This window comes from Hippoglossus stenolepis, chromosome 10, assembly GCF_022539355.2.
Source record: "Hippoglossus stenolepis isolate QCI-W04-F060 chromosome 10, HSTE1.2, whole genome shotgun sequence".
Classification (NCBI taxonomy): Eukaryota; Metazoa; Chordata; class Actinopteri; order Pleuronectiformes; family Pleuronectidae; genus Hippoglossus; species Hippoglossus stenolepis.
The window spans coordinates 22,644,568-22,666,121 of record NC_061492.1 but is presented as its reverse complement, the minus strand read 5'-3'; the positions used below and the strand labels follow the sequence as shown (position 1 = coordinate 22,666,121).

Here is a 21,554-nt window from a genome sequence, read left to right as displayed (position 1 = left end):
CTCTTTGCGGCTCCAAAGCTCTTAAATCCCTGAAGCTGTGTAGAGTGTAAACGGGAGGAAGAGAGGGAGATAGAGGAGGAGAGGGAGAGAGCGAGAGGTAGAGGCAGGCTATATTGAGGAGAAGAAAAGCAAGAAGAGAGAGAGAGAGGGTGAAAGGGAGAGGAGGTGGAGGAGGGTTTGCGTTGGTGTGTTGGTTGGCAGCGAGAGCGCTTGTCAAAAAAAAAAACGTCCTCTGACAGAAGGCATGATTCACAGCAGAGAGAGAGAGGGGGAGAGAGGAAGAGGGAGACAAGCGACAGAAAGAGAGGAAAGCGGCAGAGATAAAGAGAGGGAGGCAGAGAGAAACGACAGGGACAGAGATGCCGGTAAGAAAAACAAACGAGGATGCTGATTTGAGACAGGATGACAACACATTACCAGGATGGACAGGCTGGATTAGCTGATGCCTGTTAATGACTTTGACCATGCTGATAAGGTTCTGGCTTTTCTATTGATCAGGCTAAAATAGAGCAGGTGGCAGCAGCAGTGATGAAAGAGAGGGTGTGTGTGTGTGTGTGTTTGGAGGGAGGATGCTTAAGACTGAAGGCGCACTGAAAAGATAAAGAGATAGAGAGACTAGAGATGAGACTGTCAATAGGCTCCTTTGATGGAGCTTCACTAATATATGAGGAAGGCATCACTAATACATACAAACGAGACAGTTCTTATATGACATCTGAGATGGTTATTAGTGTTGATACTTGAGGACGACTGTGGAAACGTGTCTAAAGATGTTTTTCAGTGCGTGACTGTCAATCTGTTCTTTTCACTATGTGGCAAAAAGATGTACTCGGAATGGAGTTTTGAATCAGTAAATGATTTTTTTTTTTAACTTCTTTTGTGATAAAACTAGCGTCGTGCTGAGGTTGCCAGATCTCCCTCGATACTCGTGACTTTCTGCCAGACAACGTTTAGAGCTAATTATCATATTAAGTGCTGTTGTTATCTCGCTCCGAGCTGGAGTTGGCTGGCTGTAGGTGCTGTCTTTGAAACTGTTCGGTGCGTTCAAAAGTAGAAACATCAACATCAAAGCAAATTTTCATTCACAATGTCGTTTTTCATGTCATGTTGAAAATTCAGCATCATATTTCTCATATTGACAAAGGGAACAGCTTTGGAGGAAGGTTGACGTCATCTGGACTTTATTTTTGGAACCAAATTTGCATGGGGCTTCAAGAATTCTTAGTGCAAGCTGTCACAGTAACATTACATTACATTACATTACATTGCACATTGCATATTGCACATTCACATTGCACTCCTGTTTTGCATTTTGCATTTTACTTTTTACTTTACTTTTTATATCTTTTATATCTTTTTATTTTATATATTGTTTTTTTCTTATGTGTAGTACTTATTGTGTTTTTATGTTTTATGTTCATTGTATGCACCTATATTCCAAGGCAAATTCCAGGTAGGTGTAAACCTACTTGGCAATAAATACTTTCTGATTCTAATTCTGATTCTGATTCTGATCTCTCCAACTTCAAAATGCTTGAAGAGTTGTGACGATTTATCTTCTGTTGTCTTAAAATTATAGATAGGCTAACATTTGAAATTGTAATCATTTGTTGTTCTGTTGTAAATTTTCGTAATCCTTAAGGGTGTAAAATATTTTGTAATGTTGCTAATATAAAAGTGGCTAGCTAACTATTACTTGAGTATTTAGCTTAGCCTGTTCCGTTGGAGAACAAATTAAACTACATTATAAAGAACATTTAAGATTTACATCATTTGTCGTTTTGGTTGTGAAGTGTTTTCACTATTATGATTGTGAAAAAGTACGGTATATTTTATGTCATAGTATGTAATGTGTACAAAATTGAGATTAGCTAATCATAGGGCTACATTATATAACTTAGTAATACAACAATCTCTGGGGTAAAAACGAAAAGGATTTGAAGTTTGACCTTTTGTACTAAATATAAAACTAGGGCTTCAGTATTTAGCTCAGTGTTAAGCCTGTCCTGTGGGGGAAAACATGATATGTCTACATTTCTTTCAATTTTTCTTTTGTCTTGGCGCCGAAGTGTTGGTCACACTTGTAAAAACTGTTGGTATTTTATTTGTTTTAAGATTTAACATGTAAAAAATTAATCATAAGGGTTTAACCAACTATGGCTACAATTTCAAGGTCACTATTCAGGATTTCCACAGTACATCTGTACATCTGTCCTGACAGTGTTTTTGAAGTGATGGTTTAACTACTGAATTACAAAAAGAAAAACCAGAGAAACCACATTAACATACAATTGGGTTTCCATGTGATTCTCCCCTAATTAAAGTGGTGCTTCTCTACAGCATTATTGATATCCTGCTCGTCATTGGTTTGGTATTTTTGAATTGTTGGCTAGTCCCCTTGAAATGACAAGGTGAGGATAATGGATGGATGGATGGTTTTTGGTATATGTTGAGTATCCTGGTGATTTTTGGCTAGTATTGAAATCAATTGACTGAGAAGACGGTTTTCTACATTTTCAGACAGCTGTGAGCTACTTTTGCTGTCAGGTAATTGTTAAGTGCTCTGCAGTCACCGCTGGATTGCAATTAAAGAGGCACTTAGGAATTTAACATTGCACCTTCATTAAGTTAGGGGATTCACAAGAGACAGATTGACTGCAGTCGAAAGCAGGACTTTTACTTTTTTTTCTAAATTCTTGTATTGCAATTAAAAGTTATTTTTCTTTAAATCCTCTCTGTCTGCCTTTGAAGACCCACATTTTAAGTTCGTAACCCAGACTTTCTATTTAAATTGTAAAGTCTCATGCCCTATCCGAGCTAATACAGAGCAGATTTCTAAACCATGCATGTGGGCAAATCAAGCTCACAGACTGGCAAATGGAGGTGGATGATGTGCTAATGTCTGCCTCAACATAACACGGGAAGCGAGATGATTTCTAAGCATAGTACTGTTTAAAAACAGAATCTTTTGTCACATTGTCAGGTTCAGCAATGTTGAAGTCTACTCTGTACGACCATTTAGAGTAAGTTTTCCATCAGTTTTTAAGAATAAGCATTTCTTTCATACGACTGGTCTGACTATTTCAAGATGTCCTTGAATAATCTCATTGTATCTCTGAGAGATACAATGAGATTATTTTCTTACAAGCGATTCAGAGAGTCTTTTTGTATTGTACAGTATGAAATGTGGTTTAATTGCCTTTGTTTCCTTTCCCTCTGTGAAGGGACCAATCCATTTATTGGAAGAACTGAGATTAGCTGCAATTGATGCATCCCACTATATCATCCTAGGTCATTATAAAATGTATGAAATTAAATTGAGCACAAATGACCCAAAATATTTGCTGATAAAGACATGTGGATGAATTACCTAATGTTTTTATCATCTGCCAGTAAGAGCAACTCTTCCCTTTCTTGGGTCCTCATCACAATCAAATTTTAACTCCAAACCCCAAAATAACAGTGCCAGAGATTTGCAACCCCACTATCTTTGGAGGTGGTTGAAGCACACGAAGGATATTGATTTGAGGTGGTCGGCCGAAAAATAACCTACATGCACATGTTGCAATGTTTCCTCGGGGGCTGTGAACTGACCTTCTGCAACCGATGCTGTAGCTAATCCGTCATTATGACCTTGGAAATCATAAGGGTACAAAGAGATTGTCCTCACATCATCCCCATATGAGACTTTAACAATCATTTGTAACAATTATGGCTAAAATATGAGATTTCCAATTGTTTTGAAATTGTAATAAATTGTCTCCTGACCTCTAGTTTGGCAACCACTGTTTGACGATGAGTTACATGTATGAATTCACAGTTTGCCAACGTACGTATACGGTTTACTAATTTGTGCAATTGGGGGTTTTCTTCTGACTGTTTGTCCAAAAAAAAAATTCTACCACATGACCCCATGGGGGCTACATACTAATGACATCAGAGGGTTGTTTTCTCAGCCCTTAGAAAGCTCCAGTCAAAACCACAGAGGACATGATACAACTGGTTTTACAGGTTAAGCAGAAAATTGAAATGTTTAAAATGAATTGCCCATTCAACATCATTGACTATATGAACCAATATCTGATATAAAAATGTTTAATAGCCCCTAACTTCGGTGGGACAGACTTTTTCAAGCTGTTTCAAGTGAATTTCTTTTCTTTTGCTTTTTTTCCCACAGACAGATGACGTAATCAACAAATTCAACCAGAATAAGCGAAGACGCTTTGACTGGATTCAGTCTATCATTCACTGCAACGCCGACTTTCTGTTGCTCTGTGGATGACAAACTTACACTTGGCTCTGAAGTGGGACAGAAGATGAGCTAAGAACAGTGACCTTGTGGATATAAAAAGTGGACATATTTTTTCTTTTCCTGTGATGTGTTTCTACGAAATCTCTTTGGGATATTTCTTGTTGTAGGAATCCATTTCCAAATCTAATTTAAACCTTATGTAATTTACAATGTCTTTTTGTCATGGAGATTTGGACAAGAGGATTTTTTTCATCACAAGATTGTCCTGACCTCTCTAACATTTCTCTAATTCTTTTATTTTTCCATGGCCCCTTCAAAGCCAGCTGCCATGTGTCTTGCACATTCTGAAAGACCTTTTTCAAGCAATTATTTTCAGATTTAGTGAAATTAACAACTTCACAATTCACTCTTCAAACTTCACACGTGCCTCCCACCAATCCCTCCCACCATCAGCTATCCACCCAAGCATGGGCAAGCCTCTTAGCCGTCCAGGGTGTTTCAGGAAGAGCTCTTGCTGCCTGGAGAAACATGGAGCTGGGGATGGGAGAGTGGGAGGGCGAGATGTAGGAGTGGAAGGGGGATATGGAGATGGCTACATACCCCAGCGATCCATCTATGATACCATGTGCATCAACCAACAGATTGACAGCCATCACCACCACCCTGGAGGGTCCATACGGCGAGATGCTGGTGGTGACGCAAATTTTATCTACTCTGCAAGTGGCTCTCTCAGAGTTAGCAGGTCCCCAGCTGACATGTTTGATCCACAGCCCCGCTCCTTAACTCCAAACCCTTCATTTGTGCGCCGACTAGATGAAAGAGCCATTTATGATTCATTGAAGCTGGGGGGTCATGATGTCAATGGTGGTGGCTGCCACTCGCCAGGACATTTTACCCGATCAGTTTCCCCCTCTGTATCCTCTTTCTCAGCACCGGGAGTTTCCTCCTCATCCAAGAAACACCACCATCACCACCACCATCACCATGGAGACAGCACAAAGAGCAGAGATGGTCAACATTCCTGGAAAGTCTTACCACCTCCAAAACATCTCGAGTGTCTTGAGCTTACTACAACTGAAATGATGGACAGAGGAGGGGGATATCTAAACCCAGGACACTACCCTCCCACAGGTGGCCCGTCGTCCTCTCTTACCTCCCCCCTCATTTCCCCCTTCTCTGGCTCTCCTCTTTCTTCAGGGTACCATACTCCAGTCTTTTTCTCTCCTGCCAAACCTCGCCCCAGTCAGTCTCAGAGTTTGCGCTGTTCCCCTCCCCATGTCGTTCAGCCGAGGCATTACTCTCAAACCCAGAGTCTTAGGTTGTCACCACCCCAAGAGCTTAGACGATCACCCTACCGTTCCCCGCTGGTCCAACTCTCCGCTCATGACCTTGAGCAGGACCTTAGGGAGCGGGGAGGAGGATGGGGCCGCAGTGAGCGAGAAAGGGATTGGGAGAGGGAGAGAGAAAGGGAGATGGAGCGAGGGTGGGCCCAGCGAGAGTGGGAAAGAGAGAGGGAGAGAGGCAGACTGGAGAGGGAGAGAGCTAGAGAAAGGGAGAGGAGGGAAACGTCAACTTTTGGGACCTTCGGATATGGCAGACCAGTCCCTCTGCACTCAGAAAGAGACTCTGTGTTTTTAGATCACGACCAGGTTTTAGACACAACACCCCTGTTGCTTCCCCAGCCATCACCTTCACCCTCCCCCAATGCTGCCCCCAGAATGGGCACCTGTGCAGTGGGTAGAAATAGAGCTGGATCAAGGGTTGGTCTTGAAAGTGTAGGTGGGGGAATGGTTTCTAAGTTTGACAATGGGAGTGTTGGTATGGTGTTAGTTGACAGCAAATCTGGGTGTGGGCCAAGGTTAGTATGTGAAGTTAGTGTTGCAAACATGTCAGAGGCTGAAATCAGGGCTGGGATACAAGAACATCACAGAACTGAAAGCTGGAACAATTATGATAAAGGATCCAGGTCTAGCATTAGAAATGGGTCTGAAATAAGAATGGGTCCCAAAGTGAAAACAAGACCAGGAGGACGGAATTTGGAGGGAAAAGTGCAATCTGGGATAGAGATAGAAAATATGTCTCCAGATGTGAAGGAGGGACACAGGGGAGGGACAAGGAGTGGAGAAAGAACTGGAAGGGGTTTGTCTAAACCAGAAGTCATTGCTGAGGCTGGTCCTTCAAGTCCAATTGATACTGAGGACAGGGTCAGGCCTGGAAATGAATTTGAGGTTGGAGCTGGATCTAATTCAGGAATTAAGCAAGAGGCAGGGGTTGATGCTGATTCAAATTATATGGAGAACAGGGCTGGAACAGAAGCTGGAGTTGTAGCTGAAGTTAATAATGAGGTTGATTCAGAAGCAGAGTCTGGAGTAGGTGCTAAAGTTGAGACAGAAGTTAAGATCGCATTTACATCTGAACCAGAGGCATTACTAGAAGCTGGTGTTGAAGATGAGACCGAGACCCTGAGTGATGCTGGGACTGGGGTTGTCAGTGATGCCCAGTACAGCGCTATGACAATGGATAAAGGTCAGATTTGTGTTGCTTCTGCACATAAAGCTGAAGTTGCCCCTTCAGATCAGGCTGAGAATATGCCTCTGGACATTGGTAAGATTGAATCTAGTGATAAAGAGAAAGGTTCCAGACCCCACAAATCCAAATCTTCTAAGTCCAGTTCCAGGACACGACCTGGCACAGCCACAGGGCTGCGACCAGGCGTGGTCAGCCCAAAACTAAGCAGGGGGCTTGGAGACCTTGAATCACAAGGCCCCTCCGAAGGCATTGAGTCAACCTGGCCTCGTCGAATCATGGTTAGAAAGAGGACTGTTCGGCAAGGTGGAGCCCTCCACAACCTCCCTATTCTCCCCCCACTCCCTTCTGTCCTCTCAGCATTGGAGAAGAGACGCCCCCATGCCCTTCTCCACCCCCGCACAGGTCACTTCTCAGAAAACCCATTATCAAGTGTAATTAATTCTACAAGTATTGTGGGACGATGCTCACTTAAAGAGCCCTCCCATTCAGATTCAGCACAGGTGGCGAGTTTGGTGGGCAGGGCTTCCTTGAAGGAGCAGAACTTGGAGAACTGGAGGGTCTACAGTGAGCAGGAAGAGCCCAGGAGATCGCGGAGCAAGGAGAAACAAGGAGAGCAGAGTAAGGAGAACAGGGAACAGACAACTGAAAGGCAGAACAGGAGGGGTAAGGAAGAGAAGAAAGAAAAGGAGAAGAGGGAAGAGAGAGACAAAAAAGAATACAAAGTGGATAAGAAGAAAGAGAAGGTTACAGTCAGTGAGGAGCTATTAGAAGAAACCAAACAAGAAATGAGAAGAATGGAAGAAAAAGTCCAAGTAATTTCACACAAAACTACTGAAGTGAGAAAGGAGATGGATGAAGAAATAATGTCTGAGAGGTTGGTGGGCAGAGATACAATGATCAAAGTTGAAATACAAGAGCAACATGAACAAGAGTTGGAGGTGGTTACATTACAAAAAGAAGAAGTTGAACTGGAAGGAGGAGAAGGAGGGACACTTGGAGAGGAAGGAGGGATGGAGTGTTGGGAGGATGTCCTTGACGTGGTCAACACATTATGGGATGATGGCTGGGAGAAAGGGGGCGCAGGAGGAGAAGGTGATACAGATTCCCTCTCAGGTTCTCTGCCCCGTTGGCCTCTCCTCCGGCCCCCGGTTGGCTTTGGGGGATCGCACCCCCCCTCCTCGGCAGCCTCAGAGCTCAGCCTTACAGAGTTAGAAAGGAGAGCGAGGGAGCTGGACTCTGACCTGGAACACTTAGACCTGTCTCAGCCCCACAGGGACTCCCAGGATCTGTACCAAACACTGCCAGAACCACAGAGGGCTGACATGTACCAAACACACCCTGGGCCGCAGAGGGAAAAAGCTGCTCTGATGACAGGTACATATTTGTTGGATTTCAATAGTGTTTATCTTATCTTTTATTTCCCCCTTGTTCTTTTCATTCATATCCGTGCAGTTACATAAGCTTAGATGACGCTTCTAATGCCAGACAGACGCTAAAAGGAAAAAAAGGAAAAAGAAAACAAATATCTCCCGGTGAAAAAGGTGACATCCATGTAGAAGACACTGAAAAATATGTCAGGAGAGTTTGTAGTGGTAAGAGCTGACGACGATGATTGTGTGCTGTCAAGAAAATCACGTGATCTCTGCAGTGGAGATAATACTTGGCTTCCTGCCTCTGTCTGCTGCACCCGGCTGCTGAATAATGCCGAGGATTTGTTGCTGTTGTGAGCGTGTCTGTCCAGATAACCTCCCTTTGTGTTGTGCATGAGTGAAAGGCAAACTGCAGATAAACTCCGGATTCTCCGGATTTCACTCGCAGGTCATGTGTGAAAACGGCTATACTGAATTCTGAGAAGCTTCAGTTAAGTTAGAAATTGAGGTGACAGCAAAGGAAGACTATGACCAGCATTAGTATGGGGGTAGATGATCATCTTTAAAACAGGGGCACAAATTAGGTAACAATGCACGAGCCACCTTCATGACTTCAGTAATCTATTGTGGTTTTTTCGATTTAAAATAATAAAGACAAAAACTCACTGATTGTCTCATGTCAGAGGAACGGTGGGTGATGTTTGCTTTTCATATATCAGCTATTCTAATTACCTAAATATGGCTTTGTTAACTTTGGAACTGTAACTGAGAAAATTGCCCTCTCACAAACCTGTGCTTCTCTAATCCCGCAGAAATACCTCAGCCAGAAAAATCAATGAATGTTACAGTCACGAGAACCAAGCAAACATTGAGCAACTGGCTGTAAATATCGAAAGACTAAACTGGATGGGAAATGAATGGTAGGATGTACTGAGTATGTCTCCTGTTCCACTTGTTTCATTTTCCAGGATTGGGGAGCAGATCTCAGGTCAGTTTGGAGCTTACTGCTATGGCCTCACCAGCTACAGACTCAGACAGACCTGTTGACTGGTCAAACCAATCTGCTGGGACTTCCACTGTTGGCACAAGGTAATTCCATGAACATGGTTATTGTGAGCACCGACCCACCACATGTTGACATCTATCCTGACTCAATGCATGTACATAACACAAGGCAAGAACAAAATCCATGTTTGAATTCAGCCAAGACATTCTGAAGACATTCTCAAGCTGTAATCAAAGTCAGTTCAAGTCAAGCCCATCCTGCATCACACATTGGTATCTAATTGTTTTGGGGGTCTGTTTAAGGAATGTATGACCTTTATGATATTTTAATATTTCAAATAATCTTTTGAAATCTTGCTTGACACGTAATAATTTCATACGCTTTATGTTTCTGAGAATGGAATGGCAAAATATATTTAATGGAAATAATTCTTCAATTAATTTCTAATTTACATATCTTTGATATTTTTTAAATATAGTTAAACTAGATTGTGCCTGGAATCTACTTTCAAATGAATGCAAAATAACTTTTATTCTTTTTAATTTATTTTTAAACTTCTTGAAACTGACCAGTGAATGACCTAATAAACAAAATAGCAGGGGCAATATAATCAAAGAATAGTTGACAGTAGAGTCAATGAATTAAACATGGAAAATGTTAAAAGAAAAAAGATCTTTCTCTGTTTATTTGCTCCATATTCCTTCAGGGCAGTTCAATACAGCTGACATTGCATCAATTCAAACAGTGCCATTTGAAGTCATTTGTGTGTATAAAGGTGACTTGGTAGGAGGTTCAATTGTTCATTCGCACATTTGTTGTGTTTGTTTGTGTTGCGGTTTCATTGCTTTTCATATGTCATCATCATGAACTTATCAGTGGTAGAAGAGCAGAGCGTCTACCAATAGTTCTGGCAATGTGAGACCAGTGTGAAAGAAACAGTATCTAAGTTTGTCCTGAATATGGCTTTAGCAGATCACTGTAACAATTAGCTCCCCATGAAATCCATGACATGGCTTCAACCAAATTAGAGAGCCAATGTCTTCATAATGATGTGTCCATCACCAAGACATCTGTGCAAGCATTCAAATTAGAGCTCCAAAAATCAAAGTGCTCTGTGGGTCTGAGAGTCAGAAACAAGATTCAGAATCAAGAGTTCTTGATCTATCTTGAAACAAGTCAATGGTCTTGATCTAAGAAAGTGGGTAATGGCAGGTTTTGGTAATGATAGTGAAATAGTATTAAAAGTCAAGAAGCTTATTAGACACATGGGAATGAAGCAGTCATTTGACTGCTTTGTCTTTTTTCTAGCTCTACTAAGGAGGACAGCTCTCCAGACTCCAACTTAACGCTGGAGTCCGACTCCAGTGGTGTCTTCCTCTCCTTATCCAATCAGAGCCAGGAGGAGGCCGGCTCTGACAGTGACCAGCCTGTCAGTGGGTCTGACTTAGGCAGCAGCACGTCACTGGAGAAAGACGGGGACGATGGAGTGCTAAAGAAATGGGGACGGGAGGAGAGTGCAGAGCTACAGTGGTGCTACCCATCACTCCTCAACACCTCCTCACATGAAGACATAGAGGGATATGTTGAAAAAGAGGAAGTAGAATCTGGAATGATGGAGGGAGAGGAAGAGAGGGGGAAAGATAGAAAGATCGGAGTAGTTTCAATAATGAAGTCCTCAATCCACCATACAGACTTTGAGGGCTTGTCTGCGCTGAATGACCCATCGAGTCAAGAAATACCACCTAGGAAAGAAGTGACCCTCATGGGAAGTGATTATCCTCTTCCTCTGTCTCCCTCAAAACCATTCAAACACTTTTTAGATCCCAATCAGAAGCCAATCAGAACCTCAGGACTAGACTGTGGTGATATAGATCCCTTCGTCCAATCAGACAGCTTTGTTTACCTTGCAGTTTCTGCAAGACCTTACTCCCATGGTGATGTCACCACAATGACAGAATTTCCCACCCATGATACAAAACAAGATTCAATACAAACAAGACTTGATGATACAATGCTACGTTCATATAGCATGAAAAGACACTTAGACCTGTCAACTCAGGAACAGGATGCCAAGCTGACTCACCTAGCCCCACAAAAACCAGAGGAAGGAGATTTTCTGTGCACGGACAGCTTTGTCTATTTGGCTGCTCCAGCTTGCCTACTGCTCGGCCCTGCAGGAACCACATCATACAGTGGCAGGTATGTGCAATTTTTCTTTATTCACTATAACCCTGGCACTTTTCATTTTTTTGAATTCACAGAATTCATTAATTCAGTCACAGACCAATATATCTTCTACTTCACTTTCCGTTCGTGGTGGTAGACAGCCAAGTAAGGTAGCCCGGTCTGTCTTTCTATATATCATCTAGCCTTCCCGAGGGGACACTGAGAAGCCCAGATGGGATATGTGATTCCTCTAGTATGTCGAGTCAAGTCATTTTATTTCTATAGCCAAATATCACAACAACAAAAAAAATTATGTAGTCTACATCACAAGTCTCGATTTTTCCTCAGGGCTTAACAATTTTATCCACAAATGTTCTTCCTTTGGGTCTCGTCCCAGCTGGATATGCCAGGAATACCTTTACAGGTAGGCATCTAGGAATCACCCTAATCAAGTGCCCAAGCATCTGGCTTCTGTTGACACAATGGAGTAGTGATTTAACTCCTTCCAGGGGTCTTAGCCCCTCACTCTAGCTCAAAACGTTATTCTTACCACCCTTTGACAGTCTGGTAATTTTCTATTTTTGCTCAAATTGAGTTTCTATTTAGGCCAAGCTCCCTCTTCAGTCCACTGCAACATCCACATCACTGCCATGCTAATCCATATGCTTTTTCCACACATTACATTTTTCCTTAATGGAATATCTGGTTGAGGTTTATGGCTGCAAGGTTTTCATTTCCCAACTTCAGAAAACTTTTTTCCACATCTAACGGAAGGATAAGAAAATTGAATTTATGTTAAAAGTTTCCATGGTTGACACATGGCTACTTGAATCTTGTCCTTTTTAAATCATTGGGAGCTAGAATCAGTGCAGTATAGTGATTGTGGACAGGAGCCAACGTGTCAAAGATGTGCCAATACATGCGCTCGCTAAATTGTGAGTGAGTCTCAGCTGTCAATCATAACATTTCTTCCCATTTTTATAGCATCAAGTAACTAATTAATACCAAACTTACTTAAAAAAATGACCACATTCATACATCAGTGTGATATGAACTAGCCAAAATGACCGAAATCATTGATCGAGAAGCTTTGTCTTCTCTATTGGGGCACTGTTATCTTGTTTATTTTTATGTATAGTCAATTGTAGTAACCAATGAACCTGTTGATCTTTTCAAATGTTTGGCTCAGAGTACTTCTGAGGCAGCATAATTATCAGGAGACTAAATGGACTGAAGATGCAAAAATTTGGGGAGGCCTTGGAGAAAGTCCTATCAGATGTCTCAGGAAGAGGAGACAGGGCTTTGTCTCCTATATATATATATAAGTAGTTGAAAGGGATAATTCAATGTAAAATGAAAATGTACTCATTATCTACTCACCACTATGCCGATGGAGGGATGGGTGAGGTGTTTGAGTCCACAAAACAAATGTGGAGTTTTAGCGGTAAACAGCGTTGCAGCCAAATCGAATACAATTGAAGTAACCGGTAATCATGTCTTCAAAGGTAAAAAAACAAGAGAAAAAACATGAAATGCCTCCATACTGCTCTTGTGGTGTCGTTCAAGTGTCCGTAAGCCCCGACATTAAAATTCGACTCGAAACAGCGTCATCTGCCCCATGTTTTTAGCCTAAATATCCTCTGATTACCTCCTGCCTGGAGCGTTCCTGCGGGCACATTGTTTTTGCTGTCTTACAGGAGCTTTATGGGTGTTCAGTGTCCCATGTAGCCTTGCAGGAGGCCTTTTTCTCTGGAAGACAACAGGAAGGGAAGACACAGTTAGAATTTTCTCTTGCTTTGATGTGTCTTATGGAGAAGATAAAACAGCATGTGCCGAGTGACATGCCCAATGCCGAAGGTTTGCTGGGAACCAGTTTGTTGAGCAGGTCTTGGATAGCGCACTACTTCACGAGCTAAAGCAGTATGTGCGCAGGCGGCCGCTAGCTAGTTTACTTGAAATCAGGGGAGAGGCAATCAGGTGGGAACGGGATGCCAGGTGGTATGAGAGGTCGTAGTAATTTGTTTCCCTCTGCATTTGGTATACAGTATGGAGACCAGGGTGCTCATCAGGCAGTGGCTTCTCAGGTCTCTGAAATGGGTGAGATGAGCCTGGTCATTTCGCAAGGGGCTGCGATGGAGTATCTGTTTTCTGCTCACGCCCAATGCCCGCCTCACAAGCTCACCCAGTCAGCCTCGTCCCGCCCTGGCTTCAGAAATCTAGCACCCACCAAATTGCAGAGCCACAGTTCGGGTGGGGCCTCTACTGGCTCAGGTGCTGATTAAAGTGGTTTGGCAGATGCTTCAAGGCTGATTTAATTGTGTCCACATCTAGCTTTGTGGCAGTGAGAGGTGGGAGGTGAAGGGCAAAACTACAAATGGATTAGACTAAGGGGCATTAACCAGTGTAGTCAGAACTGCAACAACACCACCCTGGTGTTCCAGGGAAAATGTGTACCTCAAAATCAGTACCAAGATTCAAAAAGGCTCTTTTGGGTTCATTATACTGAGCGAGACAGGAGAAGTGGTTCAATTTACCAAAAATAAACATAGTTATTAGCCAACAATATATTAAAGGGGAATGCATTTTCTGGAACAAATTACTACTAAAAAAACATTTATTACAATAGCAGAAATGTATATACTGTTAAAAGAAAGCCAAACTACGCACACACAAACTACAAAGATTTACTGCCTGAGGCTTACCAGTGGAGAGGTGGGTTACTGAGTCAAGGGAGGTAACCCAAAGAAGTCACACGTGCGTCACTAGCACACACACATACACACACACACACACACACACACAGGTGAGGAATCAAGCAGAGGAGTGAATGAACAAAACGTCACACCGGAGGGAGCTTCTGGGTGAAAACAGAAACAATTAGTGGGGTTACATGCACTTAAAGTAATAAAACACAATGTCCACTGTAATCAGCTATTCAAGGGGGCCTACAGGAGTGCTAACCAAAAATAAATTATGAATGAAAAGAAAAGTTGAAGTGTTCAAACAATTTGTTTAATTAGAAACAAAGAAAACAAAACAAGCAACCAATATCAAAAGAAGAAAGGAAATCTCAACCAACAAAAAGCTAAACTATTAACATGTTGCTCTTTGAGACTCTGTATTATCAACAATATAATATTAATCATACACCGCCAATTGTAACACAGTTCAATTAAGAATTTGCTCATGGCAAAACAGGAAACAGTTCATCAACAGACAGGATGGTTCAGGGTTTGGGGTTGATTCAACAAAAAGGATAAATTATAAAGCCTGGCCGAAGCTAAAGCGGCAGCATGGCAACACACGGGTGGTTTGCAACTAAGCAGTCGTCTATGCAAAGCAGCAGCGGTCCTGTCGCATGCAGAGTGGCAGTAGGAGTTTGCTTTTAAGGCCACCTGACACCGCCCAGGCTTACGGTCCCTGTGATGCACAGTGAAACTTTATGTTAAACTACTGAAGCCATGATAGGCTGGCTTTACATACCAGTTCAGTGATGTCTTTTGTCACTGGGAGAGGAGAGTGTTACGGTGTGGCGGGGGCGGCTACCAGCGTTTACCTGGAGCAAAACACTCATTACTACCAGCGCAGCATGATCAGATTATGTGCAAGGAAGAGGGTTAACATAAAGCAATGAGCTGCAGGAGGAGAGCATAAAAGAGCGAAGGCACAACCGAGGATCAGCAGCGTTCAGTCTATATATATATATATATATATATATATATTCTCTCCACCAGTGGTGATTGGCTGGCAATGAACAGATGATTAAAGAGGCAGAAAACAATCAGAGGTGGATAAACAGTTACATATAACTGCTGCATATGCATGATGTAATTTTCTGACTTCTTTGCGACTTCTTCATGACATCAGTCATCATATAATGGGGATTCATTTTCCGATCAATATAAGCTTTAGTCTCCAATATCTAACGGTGATATAGTATCTTAGAAAATTAGATTTTGGACGACCATGACCTTTGATCTTTGACACATCAGCTCCCGAAGTACTGTAGTACAATATTTTACTCAGATTCTGTCTGTCGTTTTCTTCCAGGGAGTCAGACTCGGAGAGTTCAGGATCTGGTCCTGTTGATGAGTCAGTGCTTGGTTGTGGTTCAGTGGCAGGGGACAGTGACTGGGACTCAGACCAATCCGACTCCGATCCCAGTCGCTCCTCCAGAAGCTCTGCTACTGGGGACAAATCTGCTGGTGTGTCACGACCCAAGCAGCTGCCTACAGAGCCCGACTGGGACATGAGTGGAGAAAACACTGAACCTGAAGTGCTGAGTGAGCTTTTCACCGAACAGGACAGAAACAACAATGGCAAAGCAAGAAATGTTACAGGGGTTACCACCTGTGTGGAAGCGACGCCAGGCGTTCCCATGGCATCTCAGGCTGGCACGACACCAGTCAAGGCGTCAACAACAGTAGATCAGTCGTCGACAACCAAGAAAGTGACATGGCAGTTTAAACCAGCCCAGAGGTCAGTCTGCACGGGAAGCAGAAAGGAGAAAGACAAGGAAATGACAACATCATCATCATTGGCAAGGTTCTCTGAGCTGGGAGGAGGCGAGACCCACAGACCCCCACCTTTGTCTTCATCGTCTTCATCATCTTCTCCTTCGTCATCTTCCTCTGGTTGACGTGTGAAGGAAATGGTTTTGGTTCAACCATTTGGGAAGAGCTTTCATTGCCTGAAGCTGATTGGTTTGGAGAAAGGTATAAAATATCTTCAACTTGTTTTATAGAAACTGATTGCTTCAAAAACTACAGCTTTTTTGCCTGTATCTTCTGCATCTTGCTGCTGCCATTGCCTTCTTATGACCTTATAAAGGTTGCATAAAGGACTAGTTAATTGTTGCTTTTTTCTTAGATTAGCTTATATAATATCGTATATGATGAGTTTAAAATTGAGACGGTGTGAGACTCAGGCTACAAGGAACCCTTCAGGTTGAGATTGTGTGGAAATACAGCCACTGAAAGAGCATTTTAGGTAAGATATGCACAGTGTCGTTCCTAATGTGAACTTTTGAAACACAGGGTTGATTTATTAGTTTCCTGTTCACATATTCTCTATATAAATAATACATATTATATCTGTGAGTTTTTATTCTATTGAATGTATTGTACAGGATACACACGCCTCCAAAAAACATCCACCCTAAAAAATTGCACATATCAGAAATTCCTAATGATTTTGTTTGACCATTTTAAACATTATTTCAGTATTATAATTCAGTTACAATAACACATGTTAAATGTGTCATGATGACTGATGGAGAGAGAATTTCTGTTTTCTTTAATCTTTATAGAAATTACACTTCCTCCACCACATAGTGACCTGACTTTAACACTTGATCTTACTACATCATGTATGTAATTAAGAAACTAACTTTTAAAAAAACGACGAGGTCGAACTTTACAGTGTATAATGTATTTTATAATCAGATTCAACTTTACAGTGTATTTAACAGTGTGTTGATAATATATTTTAAACATTGAATGTACAAACATAATAAAAATAACTGAAGGATTTAGTTATAACGTTTGACTTAAATCTTTATCTATTAGATTTAAAAATGTGAATGTAATAATTTAGCAATATGCTTACAGTCTAATGCTATACACTATGTTTCATATGTGGAAGTTTTGCCTGATTGGAGTGGATAATAATGTTTGAGATTAATTTTTAAATACAGTCAATTACCAATTGTAAATGCAGCCGTACAGTCATTTAGAGGCTCAATGTGTAACAGTAGGTAGTTTGGTTCAACTGCCATTAACAATGAGACCATGACTGAGATGACTGAGGACTTTGTCTCTGTGTTTTTAGTGCCAGCGTTCTCAAAATAAAGACTTAATTTCCCTTAATTCTCTCTTAAATCCACACTCTCCTTTCCTCTTTTGCATCTTTGGCAATGCTGAAGAGGATAAACATGTTGGAGACATGTTTTTCCATTTGCCTCTCACTCTCATTTCTTCAGAAAATCTTACAGCTTTTGATTTGTTTGTACCCACATTAAAGTACTCTAAAAGATTTACCTCCAAATCTGAGTTGGAGGCACAGAATGTAAAATTCAGTTTGGAGGCTGGTGGAGCTGCCAGTCATCCCAGCAGTGGTCTTGTTGTTGAATAATCATTAAGTACTAATGTCTCAAAATGATTTACAGATGTTAAAATGATACATGTATCACCTTAAAAGAGTGCACAGTAATCACACATTATTGTCACTTACACAATAATCGATTTTGTGATGCCATTATGAAAGGCTGCGTGGGAAGAGTGTATGGGCCGAGAGGCAAATCAGTTCCTGATCAGGTTTAGTTGTTTTTCAGATTTGCACTTGAATTTCAGAATGGTTAATGAGAGGTAACTGAATTTTGAGAACCTCCAAGTAAACTGATTATGTCTTAAGGTGGGCATACGCTGTGCGAGACATGTTGTTGTTAAATTCAGCCTGACGCTGTGCGACTAATCATCTGAGATGTGAAGCCAAAGCTCCCAATTTGTGTGCTTTCACTGTACGGTCCGATTTTTTCACACAACCTGACGGACCTCACAATAAATTACCTGCTGGGTTTTGTGTCAAAGATGAAGTTGAAACTCACTTGCTAATAACGCTAACAAAGTAGAACCGTAGAAAGAAAAGCTAACTACATTTGAGGCTGCAATATTATAAATTGATCACTAGCTGCCCTCTGGTTACTGTACAGTAGGAACCCCTTTATCTCTCTATCTTTTCTTTCTTGCTGTACAATTGCTTCTAGCCATAATCTACATTTCCTGTTATTGTTTTATGCCATGTGGGACAGCCTGCCATGTCAAAAACTCATCCAACCATCTGACGAGCGGTGGGGACAATCTGAACACAACAATGCTGAAAATCTGTTTGACTCTAAAATGAGTCACGCAACTTAGAAAACAAACTTGGGCTCAAATCGCACAGCGTATTTCCAGCTTTAGTGTTTCGGGAGTGAAGGGGATGAATTTGGATTTGGAAGGTGACTTTGTTCTGATGCTGCAGCCATATTTATTGATGGTTTGAGATGGGTGTTTTTATTTTCAACTGTTTAAGCAGCTTTAAATGCTCCAACGGTCCTTAGTCCCAATGATGATTGGCAGAACCCTAAATGCACCTGTCAAGTTCTGTGATGGATTTAATTCTGGTGCTTTTGAGCACATATGTACAAACACATCCACAGAGGAGTGACGTGCTTCATTGGCATATCTTTGTTTTTAAAGCTGCAGATCTTTGTTTTTTTAACTTTTTTAAGAAGTCAGTTACGGCTGAACTAATAACTGATTAAGTTTTAAAACTACTTGTGACTTTCTTACCCATGTCATAATGCATTCAGCGTATATTACGTGATATCAGTATAAAATCCAACAAGCACTCCAAATCATAGTGAAGGTCACAAGCATCAAAACATTGAAGGTGAGCTTTAAGCATGGCTGAATGATTCACTTTCTGGCCAAATCGTCAAGTGTGTGTGTTCTGAAGATTTAAAGATTAAAAATCAGTTAAATCTGTCACAATGTTTGTGGTCTCCGACGTTTTTAAAATCGGCCCAGTTTAAAATCCTTTAATGTGCAGCTGCCATTAGGTGGACAGGGGATCCTAAGTAGGAAAACAAAGGAAGATATAATGAATCATTATAGAACTACATGTCATTGGGATTATTACTTGAATAGGCACAGACAGACAAAAAATACTTGGGGCCTTTATCACATTATGAATAGGAAGTGAAGTCTGTCTGGCACACCCATGCCCAGGTGCCTTACTCTGACACTTAGTTAGTGGGAGAAATATGAGAAAAAGAAGGACGACATTGCAATTCTTGAACTTTGCAATGTTTTTTTTACACTAAAAACAATATGAATGTTAAAGTTTGTTGTGCCACCGCTTTACGCGATCGCTAACAGTCAGACTTTTTCCATCCTTCTTTTAAAATCCAAATGATTTCAAAACCTTTTATTTTAGATTTGACAGTGCACTGTAAATTGTGTCAGTGAAGTCAGAGATGTTGCTTTTGATTTTAAGTCACTGACAACCCTATGCTAACGTTACTGTGAGGAGTGTTGAGTGGTGTCTCACACTGGGTTTTGAACCTTTACGAGTTTGTCTGCAGAAGAAATGACAGAGCAGCTTTAAGCAACCGATTCATAACTGTTAAAAACAGGGCATCAACTGGTTCATAATACATTTAGATACATCTAGTGGTCAGCTTATCGATGTGGTCACATCTCCTCTGATTCAGATCCATCTTTTAATGAGCCAACTCGGTAATATTAGAAATAACAGTAGTGGATGGAAATTCTGATAAATTTGCATTTTCTTTGCCCATTTTCTAAAATTAATTGGTAAAAATGTACAAAACATTAGGATGGAAACCCCAATTTAGGCTGGCCCAACTTTTCCCTGTACAGTACCATGCACAGTATCATAACCTACATTTATTTTAACATGCTATTTATTATTATTATTATTATTATTATTATTATTATTATTATTATTATTATTATTATTATTATTATTATTATTATTATTGTCTAAGTATTCAACACATTTAAATTCAGCTATGTTATACAAATAACATGTGATTGAACCTCTTCAGCTTAGCCTGACTAAGTCTTGGCAAAACCTAGAATAGCAAACAAACACCTGTGTGACTGGTTGAATGGAGAATTAGCCGTTCCCATGCTTTAGCTAATAGAGAGCTAATCAAACAGGATCTGTTGTGTTTCACATTTTACTTTAGTGGTGCCAACAGATTGAATATCAACCAAATTACTGAACTAAAAACTGCCATACAGTGAACCTGGAACTCCCAGGGTTCCAGGTCACGCACCATTAATCATTTCGGTATTAGTGAGGCTGATATTAAACACAGGGGTCGTATCATTAAGAGTGAGCTCTTCTTTGAAAGTGGCCAACGGGACAGGGTGGCGTTCCACACAGTTTGGACACATTCCACGCACATTTCACATGAGAGCAATATAAATACATGAGGCGGGTGTATGTGTTATGAGAGACATAATTTTCACAGCTGCAATCTCATGCCTCCCCCTCTTTGATTCTTTATGAAAGATTGCATTGGAACACAATCAGTTTTCTGCAGCCTCACAGTCGAGCTCCAGTTTCTCAGTGACTCTGTGCAAACAATGGCATCTTAAAGTGATCATGTATGGAGAGCGTAGCTGTTTATTTGAAGCTGACTGTTTCCTGTTGTAGAAATCAGGCAGAACATTTATGAACCACCTGGACAAACTGTTTGGTGGCTCACGCTGCCTGTATTTACACTCTCCTATGTCTCATTCTATAAAGGCTGTTTACGTGACACTGTTCAATACAAGTAACCTGTGTGGGATTTTCAAGTAGCACTTGAAAAACATGTTCTCTATTGGAATAATGACGTGTGTTCTCAGCCTGCTGCTTTACATGTCTGCTGGAAGGGATTCTGGGATCAGTGGATAAAACAATATAACTGGACTAAATGTGAGGATGATCCTGATGGTTGGATGTAGTATTTTTTAACAATGTAAGTGATCTTTTGTTTTTCGCTCGAATTAAACTGTGGCAGAACATCTAGTTTCACTGTGATATGTTATATAAATTACATCACACAGACTTTTGTAAAATCCAGTTAATATCAGGCAGGTCATATAGGCGTAATATTTTTGCTGTTCATGTTAACTCGGTCACTGTTCAAGCTTAGTGGTGATTAAGAACTAGGAGCTGAGAGAAATCATAGTGAAAACAGATGATTTATGTGAAATCTTATTGTGTGCCGTACTCCTAAGCCTTGCTGAAATGAATTAATGTACAAATAAAGACTAAACTTGGTGGTGGAATGTGACTCATTTTGGCTTGTTTCTTCTTTGTTTCAGCTGTTTACACCTTTTCTACACTGAGCTTGCTGCTAAATCAGTGATTGGATTACACTGCATTGCTATAGACTACCTATGTAGTCTAATTATAGACTATATATAAAGATGGAGGACGTGACACCGCCTCAAAAGTGAAGCCAAAGCCTCTCGCTGTATCAGTGCAACATCATTACTGCAGCTTTATCCCCTGATTGCTACTGAGCAATCTCTGGCTCCAACACATATCTGGAATAATTTAGCTTCATTTCTGGGTAGTGGGAGGAAGTGGGGACACAAATCTCTACGCACAGTCTATACCTATGTCTCAATTCGGAAGATGCATTAAATGCATTTAAAGACCGATGGCG

At 41.1% G+C, this 21,554-nt stretch overlaps 1 protein-coding gene across 2 annotated transcripts; it reads left to right on the top strand.

Annotated features, from left to right (window-relative positions):
• The first annotated feature begins 302 nt into the window (after positions 1–302).
• Positions 303–21,180, top strand: LOC118115902. 2 transcript variants are annotated; one of them, XM_035167114.2, is made up of 5 exons: positions 303–365; positions 4,178–8,155; positions 9,120–9,240; positions 10,466–11,356; positions 15,374–21,180. In XM_035167114.2, exons 2-5 carry the CDS (start codon positions 4,720–4,722, stop codon positions 15,960–15,962), a joined length of 5,037 nt encoding a protein of 1,678 aa, XP_035023005.1. In that variant the 5' UTR covers positions 303–365; positions 4,178–4,719; the 3' UTR covers positions 15,963–21,180. The 2 variants fall into 2 exon arrangements, with proteins under 2 accessions (XP_035023005.1, XP_035023006.1); XM_035167115.2 differs by having other exon boundaries at positions 362–475.
• Positions 21,181–21,554: the final 374 nt, after the last annotated feature.